General features: G+C 42.8%; 1 protein-coding gene across 1 annotated transcript in view; it reads right to left on the reverse strand.

Moving 5' to 3' along the window:
- PAH (phenylalanine hydroxylase) overlaps positions 1 to 18,722 on the reverse strand; it is a gene marked incomplete at its 3' end in the record, with an annotated part of 36,571 nt that overhangs the window by 3,237 nt on the left and 14,612 nt on the right. The window contains exons 4-11 of the mRNA XM_084296557.1: positions 12,569 to 12,657; positions 10,354 to 10,421; positions 7,396 to 7,592; positions 6,799 to 6,934; positions 5,158 to 5,227; positions 2,284 to 2,340; positions 1,171 to 1,266; positions 685 to 818 (exon numbers count right to left, since the gene is read on the reverse strand). Coding sequence (XP_084152683.1) covers positions 685 to 818; positions 1,171 to 1,266; positions 2,284 to 2,340; positions 5,158 to 5,227; positions 6,799 to 6,934; positions 7,396 to 7,592; positions 10,354 to 10,421; positions 12,569 to 12,657 — 847 coding nt within the window. The remainder of the gene's footprint in view (positions 1 to 684; positions 819 to 1,170; positions 1,267 to 2,283; positions 2,341 to 5,157; positions 5,228 to 6,798; positions 6,935 to 7,395; positions 7,593 to 10,353; positions 10,422 to 12,568; positions 12,658 to 18,722) is intronic.

The following is an 18,722-nucleotide window of genomic DNA, read 5'->3' on the forward strand; positions in this document are numbered from 1 at the left end:
CATATTTTCAGAACAATGTAGAAAAAGATATAAAGAATATTAGAGAACATAAAAATGGCCCTGAACACACCTTGGACTCAGGAGGAAGAAACAAAGCATCAAGAACATCAACACCTTCCTCCTCCTCACAAAAGAGAGACAGAAACTATTTTCATTAGTATCACAGCTCTGCCCTGAAGACCTCAACAGATGCTGATTACTTGACAACTCCACCCACCACCACCAGACTGAAACCATTGACTTTAGGACACAAAAGAAAGTGTAAGGGTGGGCATAAATTCAGTAGAAAAGGAGAATATACTGGGAGATTATTTTTTATAACAAATTTTAACTATAGCAATGTTAAAGAGACTTTTTATCTGTTAATTAGCTTTGAACCTATGTGTTACTATCAGTGCAATTGGACTTATTTTATTGGACGTATTTTTATACGTATTTTGGTTATACTGATGAAACTCAATTAGGATAAGCAGAAATTCTTGGCTTCATATAAAAGGCATGTTCCTTTCATTCCCCATAACAAAATTTTTAGTGTAACAACTGCTAAGTCTCTTTGAGCACTGAAGAATTTATTATAAAGCCTCTCAAAACAATACCTGTCAACTCAATACCTGTTATGACAATGGGTTCTATTGTGTTTGCAGAGGTCGAGAAATTGCATCATATATGGAATGACTGGATTACCTTAGCTTTTCTTTTGCATCTTTAAAACTTTCAGCAACAAAGTAGACAGGCTGGAACTCAGTAACAGGGTACTTCTGCACAGCAGTCTTCTCCAGGACAAGAGGCTGAATCTCAGGTTTACTTGATAAACAGTACTATGAGCAAAAGGGTAAGAAGTTTGTTTCAGTTTAAAAGTGCTTTAATTTGCTGTGAAAGATAGAGCTACTGCATACCACCCAGTTTCTCAGAGGGAAGACTTGCTGCTGTGGAATACCAATGACACAGTGACTTACTAGGAAAGAAGCAGCTATGAGCCCTTTGTCTATAAATACACTGACACATCTATGAGGTAGAGCACTTCAGTGAACTATGACATTATATGCTACTTGTGAGCACAAAGTGTGAAGGAAAATAAGGGTTTGAACATATCTGGAAGAGAAAATTGAGCAATTATAAAAACTCAGGTATGAACAATGTCTCATCTTCAAAATGTTTTATAGAACACACCTGTAGCTCCCCAAATGAAGACAGCAGCCCTGCACCATATGCCTTTAGTGAATCGCCTTCCTTACATAGTCCAAACTCCACTGTAAACCAATAAACCTAGAAAGAAATTTAGAGAGAAGCATATGATTCCTTGATCAAAATGGGCAGGGACGCATCATTGATTTGAATGCATTTAGAATTTGCTTTTCTGTTTCAAATATTGCAGTGTGTCAAGTATCAACTGCATTAATACAATAAACATCCTCACAGACTGAAATTCTTCTTCTGGAAGGGCCACGGTGCAAATTGAGCTTCCTGACAAATGCAGTTGTGTTTTACTGTGCTTACATTTGTCAGCAGAGCAGAGATAATGAAACTATAGCAATAAAATTTCATTTGGTCTGGCCAACTCAGTTAAGTTTGAACCTTTGATTATATAAATTTGTTTCCTGTTTTACACAGAGGCATCTAGCTGCAGCAGCACAGAGGGAATGAGCTGTTAGTGCAATAGAAGACATCGTGTGGCCTACCTTGACTTTTTGGTCTGCTACTATGTGTTTGGATACAAGGATATGTGCCCTGCCTCAGAAAAACTACCTCATCTATCAGAAACAGCAAAGATGCTGCAGTACTCTGCCAGGTGAGCTGGCACTGGGGACACTAATCTCATAGGCTAATGAGATCACTAATCTCATCTAGATTGTTAGATCACTAATCTCATCTCTCTCTCTCCTGATTTTCATTTGGAGTCGCAGAGTAGGATTCAGGTAAAGCATTAACTTATCTGCCCAGCAGGGCAGAAGAAAAGGAACACTAGCAGGTAGAACAGCTAAGGAGGCTGTCTCCCAAAATTCACTGGGGGCATGTAGTAACATGTAATCTCCTCTTGCCTAATATGTTTGTGCTGGAGGAAGTCTTGTCTGGCCCTCTGTGTTTAATCACAACTGTCACTTTGAATAAGTGGTGCCAAAATTATTTTTCTTTAATGTAACTGTTTCAGGGTGGGGTTTTCCAATTATGGACTTCACTCTGTTCCCATTCAACTCTATGGGAGTTCTATCAGTGACTTCAGTGGCAGCAGAATTAAACAACACAGGGTGCTTTGGAAAACTGGGCCCTCATTTATTAAATTACCGTAGCAAGTTTCTCGATGAAATCATCTGGAGCTCCCAGAGATGCCAGTCCAATTTCCTGTAACAATAAACCATTATTCTTCAAGCCATTTATTGCAAACATTCTTCCTGTCTTGTCTTATGTAATTTCTCACATTTTAAATGTTACCATCACTTATTACCACACACAAATGTTTACAGGACATATTCCTATCGTGCAACATCAATTTTAAACCAGAACTCTCTCCAGAAATGAACAAAAGGGTCCTGTCTAAATGTCATTTACAAGGCATAGTTCTTTGTGCTTGGTACAAAAGCCATTGAAGTCAAATAAAATTCTCCTTTTGCTTTGACAGACTTTTGATCAAGCCCACAATGCACACCCAAGAGAATGATACAGTCAAAAGAAGATAAATCAATCACATCCATACTGCTTAAATATTTATTTTTGCTTTGATGGGTCTGGATTGCAGGAGGTTTCTTGCAGCCTTGAAAGACATGTTTGTTTATTTGTGTTTTTTTCCTGAATGACAGGGCATGATTTGAAAGAGCTCATTCATACCTTGGGAGGTAATAGAAACTTTCCCAGGATGCATGCTATAGCTGGATTCAGAAGCTACATGAGACTGTATATAACCAGGTACCTTTCTCAGTTTGCTCTCGTGAGGACTGCACAATGTAAAATCAGAGCCCCCACCCCCAGTACCCTTTCCCAAACCAAAAGCATTAGTGCAGCTATTGTCAAATATGTCAAATACCAATAAGCCAAAGTGCAGTAGGGCCTATTTTGAAGGAATCCCTGGTCCTGGGGAAATGCAGAGCCCGCAGTCAATACTGAGTGCTAATAGCTACAGCAGGTTAATTTCTGTCTTGTGAGCAGGTTGTTACATAAAGGCTATGGCCCTTTCTTTCCCTTCTTCCGTACTTCCATCTTTCTGTCCTTCTTGACCTCCCATCCTTCTATCCTCAATCCTTCTTTCTGTCTTTATTTCTGTCTCTCTTTGTCTTTCTCTTCCTTCTTTTCTTCCTTCCTTCCTTCCTTCCTTCCTTCCTGTCTGTCTGTCTGTCTGTCTGTTTTTTCTTGTTTTTCTGGTAAGATGCAGTCTAAATTTACTCCTTCCCTGAGGTTTGGCTTCTTTTCCAGAGACATTAACACTAGCAAAGAGAAAGCTCTTCTCCAGCCGTCTCACACATTTGCAAATGGGACAGTTCCTCACTTGACATCCTCTGTGATAGACTTCTCTGTGACTTCAACAGAAAAATAAGTAAATAAATAAATAAAAATTCTTCACTTTCCCTAACGTTTGGGCTACAAGATGGTGCAATAACTCATTTGAATCACGAGCCATTTAACTTTCCCCGGAAGGATCAACATCTACAGAGAAGGTTTTAGATGAATTCTTTACAAAGGATTTGCCTATAAAAAACAACCCACACAAGACAAACATTTGGCGTATAGGTACGTAAGTTCACACATGTGACTTGTGTCTAGATTTCAAGCAGTAAATAAATCCTGATTCACAGCCTTCATGACATCAGCTGTTGTCATAAATGCAGCAATGCTCTCCCCTATGTTCCGGTTTGTTTCTTTACTACTCTTAGGAAGCTACCAACTGCAAACATACATCATTTGAATGGAATAGAAACATTAAGGTTGGAAAAGACTTCCAAGATCAGCTGGTCCAACCATCCTCCTACAACCAATGTCACCCACTAAATCATGTCCCTAAGCACCAAGTCCAACCTTTCCTTGAACACCCCCAGGGACAGTGACACCACCACTTCTTTGGTTAACCCGTTCCAATGCCTGACTGCTCTTTCTGAGAAGAAATGTCTCCTCATTTCCAACCTAAACCTCCCCTGGTGCAACTTGAGGCCATTCCCTGTAGTCCTATCACTAGTTACCCGTGAGAACAGGCCAACCCTCAGCCCCCCACACCTTCCTTTCAGGTAGTTGTAGAGAGCAATAAGGTCTGCCCTGAGCCTCCTCTTCTCCAGACTAAACAACCCCGGTTCCCTCAGCCACTCCTCAAAGGACTTGTGTTCCAGACCCTTCACCAACTTCATAGCCCTTCTCTGGATGTGCTCCAGGGCCTCAGTGTCCTTCTTGTACTGAGGGGCCCAAAGCTGAACACAGTACTCAAGGTGAGGCCTCACCAGAGCAGAGTACAGGGGGAATAACACTTCCCTGGTCCTACTGGCTGCACTATTCCTGATACAAGCCAGGATGCCATTGGCCTTCTTGGCCACCTGGGCACACTGCTGGCTCATGTTCAGGCGAGCATTGACCAACATCCCCAGATCCTTTTCCTTTGCACAGATTTCCAGCCACTCTGGCCCAAGTCTGTAGTGCTGCATAGGTTGTTGTGGCCAAACTGCAGGACCTGGCACTCAGCCATGTTGAACCTCATCCCATTGACCTCTGCCCATCAACCCATCTAGTTTAGGTTCCTCTGCAGGTCCTTCCTACCCTCCAGCAAATCAACACTTCCTCACTTCCCTACAGCTTGGTGTTGTCTGCAGATTTATTGAGGGTGCACTCAATTCCCTCATCCAAATCAACAGTAAAGATATTAAAGAGGATGGGCCCCAAAACCGCCCCCTGGGGAACACCAATGGTGACTGGTCATCAGCTGGATTTAACTCCATTCATCACCACTCTCTGGAATACCTATCCATGACAATCTCAGATGACAAAACAGAAAGGAAAATAGTTAATACCATCTGCTATTTGGAAAAGGAGACTCAGTTGACCTCAGTCATTCTTAAACAATAAGCTTAAAGGTGAATTTCCCTCCACACCATCCCATCCCTTGTAGCTCTTATTTCATCCTCTGAATTGCCTCAGCTCTGGTGTGTTCAGTTATAAAAATAGCATAACTGCTGAATAACTTACCTGAGAAAACTGAGCAAAACTGGGGTCAGCAAAAAGAGGTACATGTCCTAGCAGCTCATGGCAAATATCACTGCAGGAAAACATGACATCTGAATAACTTTAATTTAGGCAAAGTCCAGCCCTAGACTCCACGTATAGTCAGGAGTGCAGGGCATGCACTCCTATCAGCAAATAATGCTCAGGACTCATGGGCAAACATTTTTGCTCTAACTTGACTCTTGTGATCTTGAGGTTTGCACTCTCAAGGCTTTTTAGAGGTTTTATCCTCACAGATGCCTCAGAGGAAGGATGGTGTATTATTTATTTTCCTTTTGGAAGAAAACTGTCCTTTCAACTGTTCAGGAAGATATCATCCCACCAAAGGAAATGTGCTTTTCAATCTCAGGGGCAGGAAATAGCTCTAAATGCAGCTCAGGCAACTAAGACAACTCACCGTAGTGTCAACATACACCTCAGGAGCTCAGCCCCTGTTCAGGTCCAGAGCCTCACACTAAGAGATGGGAACTCACTTTTCCTGGGGTAGGACTCTTTTCACTACAAGTTGAAGTTGGCAGCTGAACAGGTGTGTTTGGGGAAGAGCTCACCTAGGGACTGCTAGAGTTTTCAAAGACCCAGAAGCAGTTTAGTGAGACAGAAAGGCAAGATGGATGAGACGCTCCCAGGAAGGCAAGGTCTGTGGAAGACTTCTATAGGGCAGATTTGAAGAGCAGATATTCTTGAAGAGCAGATTTTCAAGGAGATGTATGCCCAGGAGAACAGCCCAGTCAATAAGAATTAAACTGGGGATTTGAGAGGCGAGGGACTCAGAGGGAAAGATGTAAGCCACACTGTGAAAGATGTCATTCACTGGACCTTTCTGGAGACAGTGCAAGACTTGCAGGCACTGCATAACAGCAGGGGCTGTGGTAAGGCTTTCCACTCTGCAGTCAGTCCCTATTTGCTTGGGCGTTTCGTGAGGAGAGGAGACCAAGGCAGATTTCAGTGTGGCTTTGTACAGGATGGTAATAGGATGAAGAGACACAAGCAGAAAAATCGGAAGAAAAAGGAGTGGAAAAATGGAGGGGAAAGGGAGACTGTGGGAAGAAGTAGAGAGAAAAGAAATATTATAGATGGGGAGGAAGAATTGCAATAATATAAAGCAGAGGAAGAAGATAACTTTTTTTTTTCTTTTTTTTTTTTTAATAACAAGTGGAGAAGGACGGGGACAGACAGAAATATTACAATATAAAACCAAAAAAGAGAAGGGGTCACTGATCTGGGCTTCCCCTATCTTGCTGCCAGAAGCTTGCTTGCAACATGTTGAGTCATTCCTGCACTAGATTTCACACCACTGCTTTGGGTGTTAATAGCTAAGTTAAATGCTTTTGTATGCTGCTCTCCCGCCTCCCAGCCACCACACAAGCATGTCTTCAGTTAGTAGAACTGTCTGATCAATCCCAGAAGAACTTGCAGAAGAGGACACAGCTTACTAAAAAGACTAGAAATCTTCCAAAAATGTTTTCAGAAGAGTGCAGTCGCTTGGCTGCTTTCCATTAACTGTTCCCAAGAGTGCTCTGGAGTCCCACATGGTTATTATCAGTTGGCCTGACCCTATTGCTAGTCTGCTATGACTTTATGTACTTTCTGTGCCAAAGTACTTACGGCTCTGGTGTGTACATAGGTTTCGATGCATGGCGAATATACTGTGTAGAGTGAAATACTCGGAATGCCAAACCAGCCAAGAAATCCCGAGAGGAGAGCAAGCCTGCAACAGGACGCAGGCGAAATCCAGTGCAGGCTGAAGAGACAGAAAGGTGGCATGTTAAAAGCAGCTGCTGTACTTGATTTATCCTTATCTGGACTCCTCACAGTAGAAGAAAGTTAATTGTTTTCTTTGCCCTCACCATGTTTTCTATGTCCTCACTATATGAATTGAGTTTAGTTGTGAAAGAGCAGGGAATTTTCTACCCATATGTACCAGCATCATAGTACCTGAACATCCATACCAATGTATTTCTGAAAGTTTTCAAGAGGGACCTGAGGCACAGGCTAAAGAATGTGCCCAAGTGCTCACACAAAGCCTACAATTGAGCAGATACTGCTTGTCCATCTGTGAAAACACCATCCCAACTGACAGAAGAGGCATGCTTATATATATATATATATATATATATATTTATATATATATATACACACATGTATATATGTGTTTTGTTTGTTTGTTTGTTTGTTTGTTTGTTTTATATGCTTCAAACTTACTCTGCAAGAATTTTGAAATATCTTCAAGCTGGGGAATGTTATCCTCCCGGTAGCCACAGTACTTCTCTAGAAGTGGGAACACATGGTTATGTTCATAACAAGCATGAGTTGGATAGAGACTCTTCAGCTCCCTGAAGACGGTGCCCCATGTTTTCTTTTCTTCTTCTGTGTAGGTGACTCGAGGAATAGGTTGGCCACTGAAAACAAATATGGATATTCTCCATAGGAGTGACAGAAAAAGTGTCCTATGCCACCAGCATCATACTCAGGAGCTCTACATGGGCTGGTCAGGAGCTGCTGGTGCAGGAAGGGAGATGCCTTTTCTTTGACATGGAGGTGCAAAAGGAGTCTCACTTGCCCCTAGGCACTGACTGAGAAGAACTCTACCAACCTCAGGTGCGATACTGGCCTTTAGCGAACCCTTGCATTACTGTGATACAAATAAATTAGTGCTTATTTGTCTTATCAAGACATTCTTCTAAAAATATTCTCTGGCTGATCGTTTCAATTTCTTTCCATTTCTAACCATGGAACAGCTGTTGTATTTCTTGCTCTAATGCACACTATATTAATTGTCTTTGTTACAACAGGGAAACCACCAGCTCCAGAAAAGTCTGTTTCATGGCAGTCAGAGAAATTCTGAGCTGTGCTTTATGCTGCAACAGATGCAGACTTCAGCCAGTTTGACTCTTTTTTTTTTTTTTTTTTTTAATTGTAATGAGTAATTTTGTGTCAAATCCCACCCTCAGGCCTCCATGTACTTAGCTCATGTTGAAGCTAGCACGAATTAGACAATCCCAAGCAATGTGTTTTGGCCTCCTGTGAATAGTCAATTTCTTAGCAATAATGATAGGGCCATAGGTGAATCCAACAGCTTTGAAAAATCAAAGGGTTTTAAGTAACTTAATAGGGTTAACATCACTGCTGGAATAATGCCGGAGCTTTCCAAGCCCCAGAGACCCATTGTTAAACTATCGATGACACCCTACCATCTCCCACCCCCTCATTTTCCCCTTGAGCCTCAGGGCAGCTCCTCTGGAGTACCATAATTTTCTGCATCTCTGTATCAGCCCTTCTTTGATTTGTGGAGCTTTAAACATCACATTGAATTACGAGGATTGCTTGGGGATTTTTGTTCCTATAACACTCCTAAGTAATCCTAAGTAATCCTCAGCCACCTTCCAGAGCTACAGGGGAAAATTATTGGCTTAAAAACTTTTCAAATTTCAATTAAAAAATTGCAAGAATAAACAGGGCCAGAAGCTAAGGAAGGCAAGAAGAAGGCAAAAAGAAAGAAGGCAAAAGAGCAAAGGCAGAGAGGAGCAAAGAAAGCAGAGAGACACAAACAGGAGGACAAAAGAAGTGCAAAAGAGGGGGGACACAGAAGAAGATTAAATTGATAAGGAGAAGTGTGAAAAAACTGACCACAGACCTACCTCACCTTTGTAGCTGACTTCACAAGCTATGCATTTTGCTTTTTCAGATACTTTCCATAATGCCTCATAGTTTTGATTGTCCCTCTCTTCCTGCCCAGTTCTCTGTGCCCCTGTCTCTCCCTTGCAAGAGACACTCCCTTGGCCTCTGCTCGCCTGCTGCAGACCCTGTAAGTCATCTGCCATGTGTAGCACCCAGGGCAAGAACATTACCCATTTGGTTCTTCCTGAATCAGCATCCAAAGTCACTGAATACATGTACTTTCTTTCCACAAGACCCAAAAGCCCAAATGTGGGCTTTCACACTCTGTTCATTACTCTGTTACTGAAAGACCTTATTGAAAAGTCCAAGAACTTCACAGAGGTCCAAGCCTGTGTAGCCTTCAATGCGTCTGAGGATCTGGATATCAGACTAAATATTAAGTAGTTGTATCTTGGAATATAATGGTTTCATCTTCCTAAGCTGGTTTGCTGGTTTCAGGTTGAATACTGGAGGGGGGGTGGTTTAGAAGATGTGGGTATTATCTTATTTTTGTTTTATTTCTCTAGGATTTAACTAAAGCCTACTAACTAGAGACTAGAATTTGCTATCTGTTAAGCAGGAAAGGTAAATGTTCTATGGGATACATATAAGTGGAAACTAGAACCATTCATATTTGGCCACAAAGCCTTATCCAATTTTTTGAGCCACAAAATGGGCTCCTGACTTTTTTCACCTGACTTTTTTCACTTTGCATCAATCAGACCAATTTTGTCTCATTTTATGAGCATTATGAGCTTTTTGGCTCAGAGACTATCTTTTCATCACAGTCCTGTGCGAAGTGGATCCCTAAATGTACAACATATGTTACCTTATCCTTTGCAATCACAATTTTTACCAGTCTCAGCAAGAGTCAGGCCCAGTATTACTGATGTAAATGTGTGAGTGGCTCTGGGAGCAGAATTTTATCTCCTCCAGATTTGATCACTGAAAGCAATCAAGCAAGCCTGTTCTAAATGAATTTATCATCTCTATTCATTTATTTTTCTTGGGAAATGAGAGCCCAAATTGCTGATTGCAGCTGGGTCAGACATGATAAAAGTAGAGTATCAGGCACTGGATTAGCATCAGAACCATAAGTTATTCATTATTTTAATAGTGCATGCAGCTCCTGCTTTAATGTAAATGATAGGCACTCCTCCCCCAGTCCCAGTTTAATGGGGAGGATACCAGAAGCAGCTTTATTCAATGCTCAGGTCTTTGTAGTAGCAACTGAGTCTGCTGCTCAATTAGACAACAAAGCCAGGAGAAGAGGGGTGTTGTGGGGAAAGAGGGGAGGCAACTGAACGTGTGCCTGCAACAATTTACTTTTGTTTTACTGCTATTTGGGGATAAATACATGAACAGGAAGATTTAAACATATGCCAGAGAAAAGCCAGCAGCAGGAGGATGCTTGTGGAAAAACAGGGACTGCCAGCAGGACATGAGCCCCAGGAGAGAGCAGGAGATATAGGCTAGCTTTTTGCCCACACACTGAGCACTCACTGTCTGTAGTTGTAGGCGATATCTGCAAACTCCTTCCTCCGGGCCCGGTACACAGGATCTTTGAACCCCTAAAGAGAAACAGTGACATTCAGTCCCCGTGTAAGTGCAGGTGGTAAACAGCCTTCCTCCTGCTGAGCACCCTTGGGCATGGCTGGTCCAAGGGAGCAGCAAGCTGCCTGGGGAGCGACAGAAATGTAGCAGGAGGTGTGGGAAGCTGCCTCCATCCTGCCTGGCTCCCCTACACCTGGCTTGCAAAGGGCACTGCTCCTTCCCTGTCTGCGGGGCAGCTGTTCAGCTGCAGCCTCCCAGCCCTTCTCACCCTCAAGCCCTTTTGTTTTGTCATTTCCAATTGCTACGAAAAATGGAAACACTCTCCTTTACAACACAGGCAGGGTGCTACCACAAGAGCAATGCACCATATAAACAGCCCTCAGATAAAGACGCCCTTCTGGTTTGTCATGAAACTTGTCGCAGTTGCCAGCACAGCTTGGCTGGTCTAAAGAAGCAGAGCTAAACCATATTAGAAACACACTCATCAGTTCAGGCAGACCTTTTAGGTATTTTTTTCAGCATGAACAATATTTCAAGGTGCTTGTTTTCAAAATGTTAGAAGAATGGTAAGCACCTAGCTAACCAAAAAGCCCTATTAGTGCTACAAAATCAATCATTTGAAGGGGAAATGATTACTATAGAGAATGTGTAATAGATTTTGTGGTTGTCAGTTTGACCTCTGCAGCTAATTATCTGTATTACCAGAGATAAGAAATATAATCTGTAAATCTTCTCCTGGAATAACCATTCTCCTGTCCCAATGTGCCATTTAGTATAGGTTCCTCAGGGCTAGGAGTGTCTTCACCACCTAAAGTAGAGAAATGTCCTTCCCAGATAGAAGACATTTCTGCAAAGCAAATAGCAACAACTCCGTGGGCACCGCTTCAGTTCATGAATGCACCTCAGAGGTGCATGGCACAACAGGACTGATTGGCCACGAAACACAACCAGGTACAGGAGATAGCTAAAGCACAGTGCAGATCAAAGAGTGCTAGGCAAACAAAGGCAGCCAATAGCCTAAAAAAATGCACTGTCCTGGATTAACCTGGTATTTGTGGTTAAATCCCAACACAGGCTCTTTTAATTTATTTCTTTCTGCACACTATGTGCTGTCTTGCCTATTTACCCCAGCACTTGGGCTTCTTTTTAAGGTAACCTGGATAAAACTGCTCACAAAATAATTCTAGGAACTGAAGCAGAGATGCTTTATTCCTTTTCATATCTATATATATTATTTTTTTCAAATACAGTCTTGGTCTATTCCCACATGACACACAAGGGGGCCATTGACTCAGTGTATCTCCTTTCATTCTGCCTTTCATACGACTGCACTGAATATCATGAATCATTGTATATGATACATAACACATCTTGAATTAAGCAATAGGTAGTGAATGACTAATCACCTCATCTCAATTAAACTAATAGCAGCAATTTTTGTTGCGCTGCATGTAATTTATTTATAATCATCCTATCTCAATTAAACTAATAGCAGCAATTTCTGTTGCTCTGCGTGGAACTCGGTGTGTTTTGACAAATGAAAATAAGTTGTTGTTTGCTTGGAGAGGGAGTAGAAGCAGCAAGTATTCTTGTATTTGGAAGAGCTGAAAAACCACTGAAGTAATTTTTTTTTATCAACTAGGCCAGCAAACGAAACTATCTGACACTACCATTTAAACCACAAACTTTTTGAAACAGTGACTTTTCCTTTTGTTCTTTCTCACCATACAAAAATCATGACAGATTTAACAACCACATAACAATGCACAAGCTCGATAGTTACCAACCACGAAAAAGCACTCTTCCTATCTCCAGGATATAATATGCTGCTCCTGAAGTTTTTGTTACTAGTGATTCACTGAGTCTGAAGTCACCATCAGAGCCATGCGGGAAAACCAGAAGTGTTCCTGTGGTGGCCTTGTACTCTGTGATGTCTGTGACTCTTTATGTCTATTAGTATTTGTTTAAATTAAAGCAACTTTTGGTCTGCTCAACTTCGTAGCAGGGATTGGGCTGATTCTAACCCTAGAAATGTGGTACCTTTCTTGTCCAAAAGCCTGAGACTTAGTCGGCTATATTTGTCTTAAGGAAGAGCAAACGTAAATCAGAAGAACATCAATCCCCAAACTAGAAACATGTTAAAAAGCAAAGCTCTGTTTCTTACAGGATGGTCAGCATCCAGTTCTGCTCCATAGCTTAGAATCTGATTGGCAAATCTGTCCAGCTCCTGGATACTTCTTGGGAACCATGGTACTGCAAAACAGAAAAGAAACGGAGACTGGTATGCTTCTTTGTTACTTGGTTAGGGACCTCCTTTTGGTCTTTCCATTTCTTCATCATAAAAATAAATATGTAGGGGTCTAACTTCTGACAGCATTGGCCTTTCCTTGTAATAGAAGGCAAGAGCAAACCCTGCAAATTTTCTTGAATTTGTGGCTGTTTTGTACTGTTGGAATAATACAGAGCATCAGGAATGTCTAGCCCTTGGCACAGAGCTGGTTTGTAATGTTTATGATTTTCTGTTTATTATTCTGCTTTCTTGGCTTACCCAAACAGTATTTTTTCCAGATTATCCTTGCTTTCACAGTAGCTAGAATCAGCCATTTCAAAGGAACAGCAAGAAATCCCACAATAAGATGGATACAAGACTATTTGACCCCCTGAAAATCTCTTTCTAAGACTTACTTGGTGGGCTCACTTAGGCTAGGATGATGAAATAAAATTATATATGTCAGCCTGATAACTCAGACTAGCATTGTATTACTGCATTTAAAACTTGATTATTTCATTTGATGTTAACTAATTCCTGCACACAGACTTCATTTGTCCTTACCTTCTACAGGACACCTAGGATTTTATAGCTCCCTGTCATTTCCTCCATCTATTATCCTTCAACCTGGCTGACACTTTGCCTATGTATTTCTAGCACAGAAACCACAGCCTGTTCTTGAGCACTCTCATCACTTCTATGTACTGCTTCCAGTTCTGCCATACTTTTGCCGAGGAACAGGAACAGGCCCGTTTAAAGTTGCACCCCATGCTCAGGCCCTGTAATAATGTTCCATGTGCTCTCTATACCATATATAAATCAACTCCATGTATCATGAGGCTAATAACACCCAATGCTCTGTTGCTTTAAGCCCAACGTCTCTCAGAAGTCTATAAATAAAATGTTGGCAATTCATTTAGTGACTTTCTTGTGTGAACAGGGGTGACTTGCTCAGGCAGAGCTAGCAAAACTGCTCTTTGCTCTGTGTGGCTCTGCTCAGCTGGGAGCACTGCCTCTGAGCCCTACCTCCCTCCCCATTTGATTTGTGTTTTGTCCCAGGTGAACCTGATTCCTAGGAAAAGCTTCCCTCTGAGGATGGAGCCCCTGAGCAGTCTGCCAGCAGCTGCTACACAAGCTCCCCACAGTGCTTTGCTGACATGGCTCATCCTGGACCCTGACAGACCACCTATGGGATAAGAGGATAACTCTGCCTCCTGGACTATTCAGCCTTGCTCTTTCTGCTGCACGTCACAGCACGGAGGGTACTTGTGGTGCTGCGTTTCTGTGAGACACCTGCACCAAGGGGCTGGAGTGGCATGGGGAGCTCCTTTTGTGGCCACAGCTCAGCCCCACACAGATGGCTTGCTCCCCTGACCTGCTGTCCCACCACCAGCCCGGCTCCAGCCAGCCTGGCTCTATCCAACGCTTCTGCTGCGAGCCATAAGACTCATTTCCAGCAGGCCGGGCAATGCAGGGGCCTCCCCTAGCTCCTTAGTCCTTTCTGCTGTGCCTCCCCTTCTTCCTCCCAGCAAAAGTGGGCTTTGGTACCTGACTTCAAGCTGCACAGCCTTCTGCTTTGCCCTGACAGACAGACCAGCACAAGTCACTAGATGGCAGCAGCAGGCCCAGGAAAAACTTCCTCAAGTGACTGCTGAGTTTATTGCTAGCTCTCTTAGTTTCCCCACCTTGCTGTTAGTAACCTTCCTGCACCTCCAGCCCCTCGAGTTAAAACAGCGTGAGGGTGATTAGAAAAAGGGGTGTCTGAGTTCTAGAGAGGAGTCAGTAGAGACATACCTCATGAATGATGAGCCCACCCTACCCTCTTGCCCCTATTTTCTGTACACACAGCAGGGCAGGGGGTTCATCTCCCAGCTCTGGCAGTGGCCTTTACATGAAGGTAGGGGGATTGCTTCACTGCTTTGTGCTTCAGACTCACCACTGCCAGGGAAGCTGACACCCACTATCATCAGTGAAGCATCCTGATAAATGTTTTGGGCACTGGAAAAAAGCTGTCTGAGAGCCCACAGCAAAGCACTTGTCAGTGTTCAAGTGAGGAATCACTATTCTCAGGGAAGTATCATGATCTGAAAGGTCCAGACTGTGCAGACAAAGCAGTGGAGGCTGAGGCCTGCAGTGGATTTCAGCAATGATATCTGTAGGGATTTGCTGCCTGGGGTCAAAAAGGTCTAGGTGGGCAGAGTTTGAAATATTCCAGCTTCAGGAAGCCATAGAATAGATGTATGAGAATGAATTGTTTTCATTAAACATATTTTATTCTTAAGCTTCCCAAAGCACTTGGTGCAGAGGTTGTGATAAACTCTGGGACAGACTGATGCACTGTCAGTCTCAGACATGGAGATGGGTGGCTTGCTTTTCCTCTATGTAGGTGCAGCAGATTGTATAGGTACTGGACCTATTTTCAGCAGATTTCTGCCCACCTCCCAGCCCCCCCAGACACTGGTGATAGCTCCAGGAGTGCTGCTCTGAGAGCTGCTCTGGGTGAAAAGGTGCAAGCTGTAAAAGAATCATGAAGATTCTTTGTGCTATTTGCACCAGCATAGCTGGACTTTAGTCCTGAACATTCTCAGCTCTTGTGGCAACAAGAATCAAAGATGCTGAGCATAGCCCTGGCCCAGCCACCAAGCCCATACAACCCTGGCAACAGGCACCAGGGTGCAAAAGAGCTACTGCGTCCTCTGTGTAGTTGTGGTGTGCCGGGAGGCTGACCCCAGCCCCCCCTGCAACTATTGAAAAGATCAAATCAAATTATCCCCTGGCTGAATCTCTCCCATATTTTGTTTGTGACATCCTCCTCCAGCCCCGTTCACCAGACTCGCTGTCTGTCTGCACGGCCATTAATGAATTGCCAGAGCAAGCTGTTGCAACACTGGGCCTCTGTGAAGGTCCGAGGAGCAAACGTGGGCTGATCAGTAATAAATATTGATTTGTCTGTAAGTGAAACGGCAGCATTTATGAGATTGTGCTGGACACCCAAGTGGTGACCAAATTACCATGGGGTCAAATGCTTAGCAGAATGCTAATAAGCCATTTATATGAGGGGCAGCAAAGCAGGGGCAGTGAGGACTTCTGCAGAACTCCTCCATTTGGACCATTGTGAGGAGGGTCAAAGACAGGTCTATGCAATTTATAGCAGTTCAAGGCCCAGGTTTAGCCCTTTTTTAAACAGTCCCAAATGCTTTGGCCAGCCTCAGGGTTTAGCAAACAAGGACCCTACAGAACATCAGCCTCCAGTCTGTCTCAGAAATGCAATAAATTGTCTGCATTTGCCTAATGCTACAACAGAATAATATTTAATTATTTTTATTCATGGGCTCCAAGTGGTCTGCAGATATCTAGCTTGTTTCCAAAAAGAGCTATGAAGAGATGCACTGTGTTTTCAGAACAAATCTTCCCATCTCTACAAAAGGCTTTTGGCCCAGTGACTGCTAGACCACCTCGAGTTCTGAAATTACCTTTGGATTTATGGCATTTTGCTGGCCTGCTCACAGCTAAAATTATACTGTCAATCCAAGCCTCCTATTTGTAACTCTTTGGGTTTGTAAAGGGAAACCAAAACTATATTTTGTTTTTGAGAGAGTAAAGACTATTAACAAAAAAAAAAAAAAAAAAAAAAAAAAAAGAGTGTTCAGGTTAAAAAAGAAGGGGGGGGGAGTTTTCATTAACACTTTGGCCAAAAAAGAATACATGTATGTTTAATGCTAAGCTATTCAGGAGGGAAAAGGCCAGTAATTTCCTTTGACTTTCCGCAAAGCACTGCTTCAGGAATGGCACTGTGTGCTTCCTATGGGAAACTGAGTAAAAGAAGAGGTTTTGTTCAAATCATGAGCGTGAGCTAAGTGAATCCCTAACAAGGAAGGACTGAAAGCATCTTTAGGCAGTGGTGAGAGAACTGGTCCCATGGGACCCCAGACTGGCTCCAAAAGAAAACATTCCCAGCTTTACCTGACAACCTATCAGAGCATGAAGATATCCCCATGAACCATCTGCCTGAGATTTTGCTCCCTGGAGGTGTATTGCTCTCATTCTGTGCTTTGGGAATAATATTTCACAAAAGCATGTCTGTAGATTACAACCAGATTTGCCAGGAGGATACATTTGAAAGGCAGGCTGACCTAAAAGGCACCATGAGGCCTATTAATTGTTAATGCCATCACAGATAAAGGACAACATCTTACCACTCTTCCTACAGTTCAGTCTGCTCCCATTTCAGTCTGCCCATGTAGCTGCCTCAGCCCAGAATTTGCCACCCACAGTTCATCCCCTAAGCAGTGCTTCTTTGACCTTTTGAATATGGCTCTTTGGGGATTTCAGTTTGACTGGACCCTTACTACCCATGAGAGAAGCTGAAATTGAAAGAAAAAAAGAAAAAGGAAAAGGGTAAGAAGAAATATCAATCTTCCTCTCTTTCCTTGGCAGTAAATTGCTCCCACTTTATGCTATTTCTGAGTTATTGGAACTAACAAACAAACACAAGTTATCCTCTCCAACGGAAGGGGATCAAGTCCCTTTCTGCAGCACTGACAGGATAATCTAACTCAAAAAAATGCTTTGATCAACACAGTAACATGCAGTGAAACTTAATCCTACAGCAGACCATGGGAGTTCTGACTTCTGTGAGGTCAGAATTTCAGTCACTAAACCTTCCTGGCTGATATTTAGAGCTGCATCTCTTTCTGACTCTGGCTTCTGTTTATATATAACTTCAACGTCTTCTTAACAGTAACTAGAAAAACAAAATAATGGTAAATCCTGCTAGGCCCTGTAGATTTCTCCTGGAAATAAAAAATCCCCAAAGAGAAAATGTCTTTGATTTGACATGATCATAAATCAGCTAATCAACCCTTTGTCCCTCTATCTCATGAATGGAGAGAACTGACTCCAAAGAGTATTTGCCTTCTTCTTTTTCATCTTCAAATGCAATGTCATGGGGAAGACACAAAGGAGATGGTAAAAGGATTACCAGCACTGATCTCACAAAGGTATTAATGTTCTTTCATGTTGTTCCTAGGAAGGAAGAGGAAGATCCAGATCTAAAGTATTTAAAGTCTGAAATCCTATTAAAATCACATCTGTTATCTGAAGAGGCATTTAAGTATGTCTCAGACTGGGTGCTGGGCAGCCACCTCTGTACCAAGCAGCCTCAACTCCATCAAAAATTAGGAGTGTGGACAACTCAGAAAATCTTATTTCCATCCAAAGGCAGGATTACTACTGGTCTCCCCAGGATTTCTTCCAGCAAAGAAGAATTATGGTCCCACTGAAGTGGGTGGCAGAGCCTCCCTAATTTCTATAGCAGGAGCGAGGGGGATCCCCAAGCAAAAACAGTGGAAATGTGGACAGTGTTGGACTCGCGTGCAACTGTGCAAAGGAGAGCAGGGGAAGCTGGCCACTGCTGGGGACTTTTCCTCCCCTCTCAACTCAGCCCAGAGGTTCATGGGCCCCAAAAGGAAGGGTCTTCAGAGGCCTGCTGACAGAGCCCATGAGACTGAAATTGGAAAGTAAATCCAGGTGTTCAAAGGGGTGTACCAGCCCCAGGGAGCACAGGAGGGTAAGCCCTCCCCTTGTCCCCGGAAGATGCATGGGACAGGGCTCTTGTCACCTACGCTACACTACAAGGTTTGTGCCATGGTGATTTGTGAGGTCCCAGAGACATTTGTTAAGGGGGAGGCACTGCAACAGTCAGGGTTTTGCTGTCACTTTTTGTTTTGTTATGCTGCCCTTTGTCAGCAGATCCTACCTGAGTAAGGAGAATCTGGAAGGTGGCTGGACTTTGAAGGAAGGATGCATTGAATAAACAGTTTGTAAAGAGTCAGCAAATGAGCAACAACTGGTGTATCAACCCACTGCAATAAAGCAGTCTTTAAGGGACTGGGAGGGATGTCAGCAAAACAAACAGATGAAAATATAATAGTGTAACAACTGTTGCCAGGAGACCTTGTCAAAATCATGGCCAAAAATGGAGAATGGCAATTTATATTGACAGAAAATCTCCGTATGAAAAAGCTTACAATATGGACAAAATAGACAG

Source organism: Netta rufina (genome assembly GCF_964035555.1).
Source record: "Netta rufina genome assembly, chromosome: 1".
In the NCBI taxonomy this organism is placed as follows: Eukaryota; Metazoa; Chordata; class Aves; order Anseriformes; family Anatidae; genus Netta; species Netta rufina.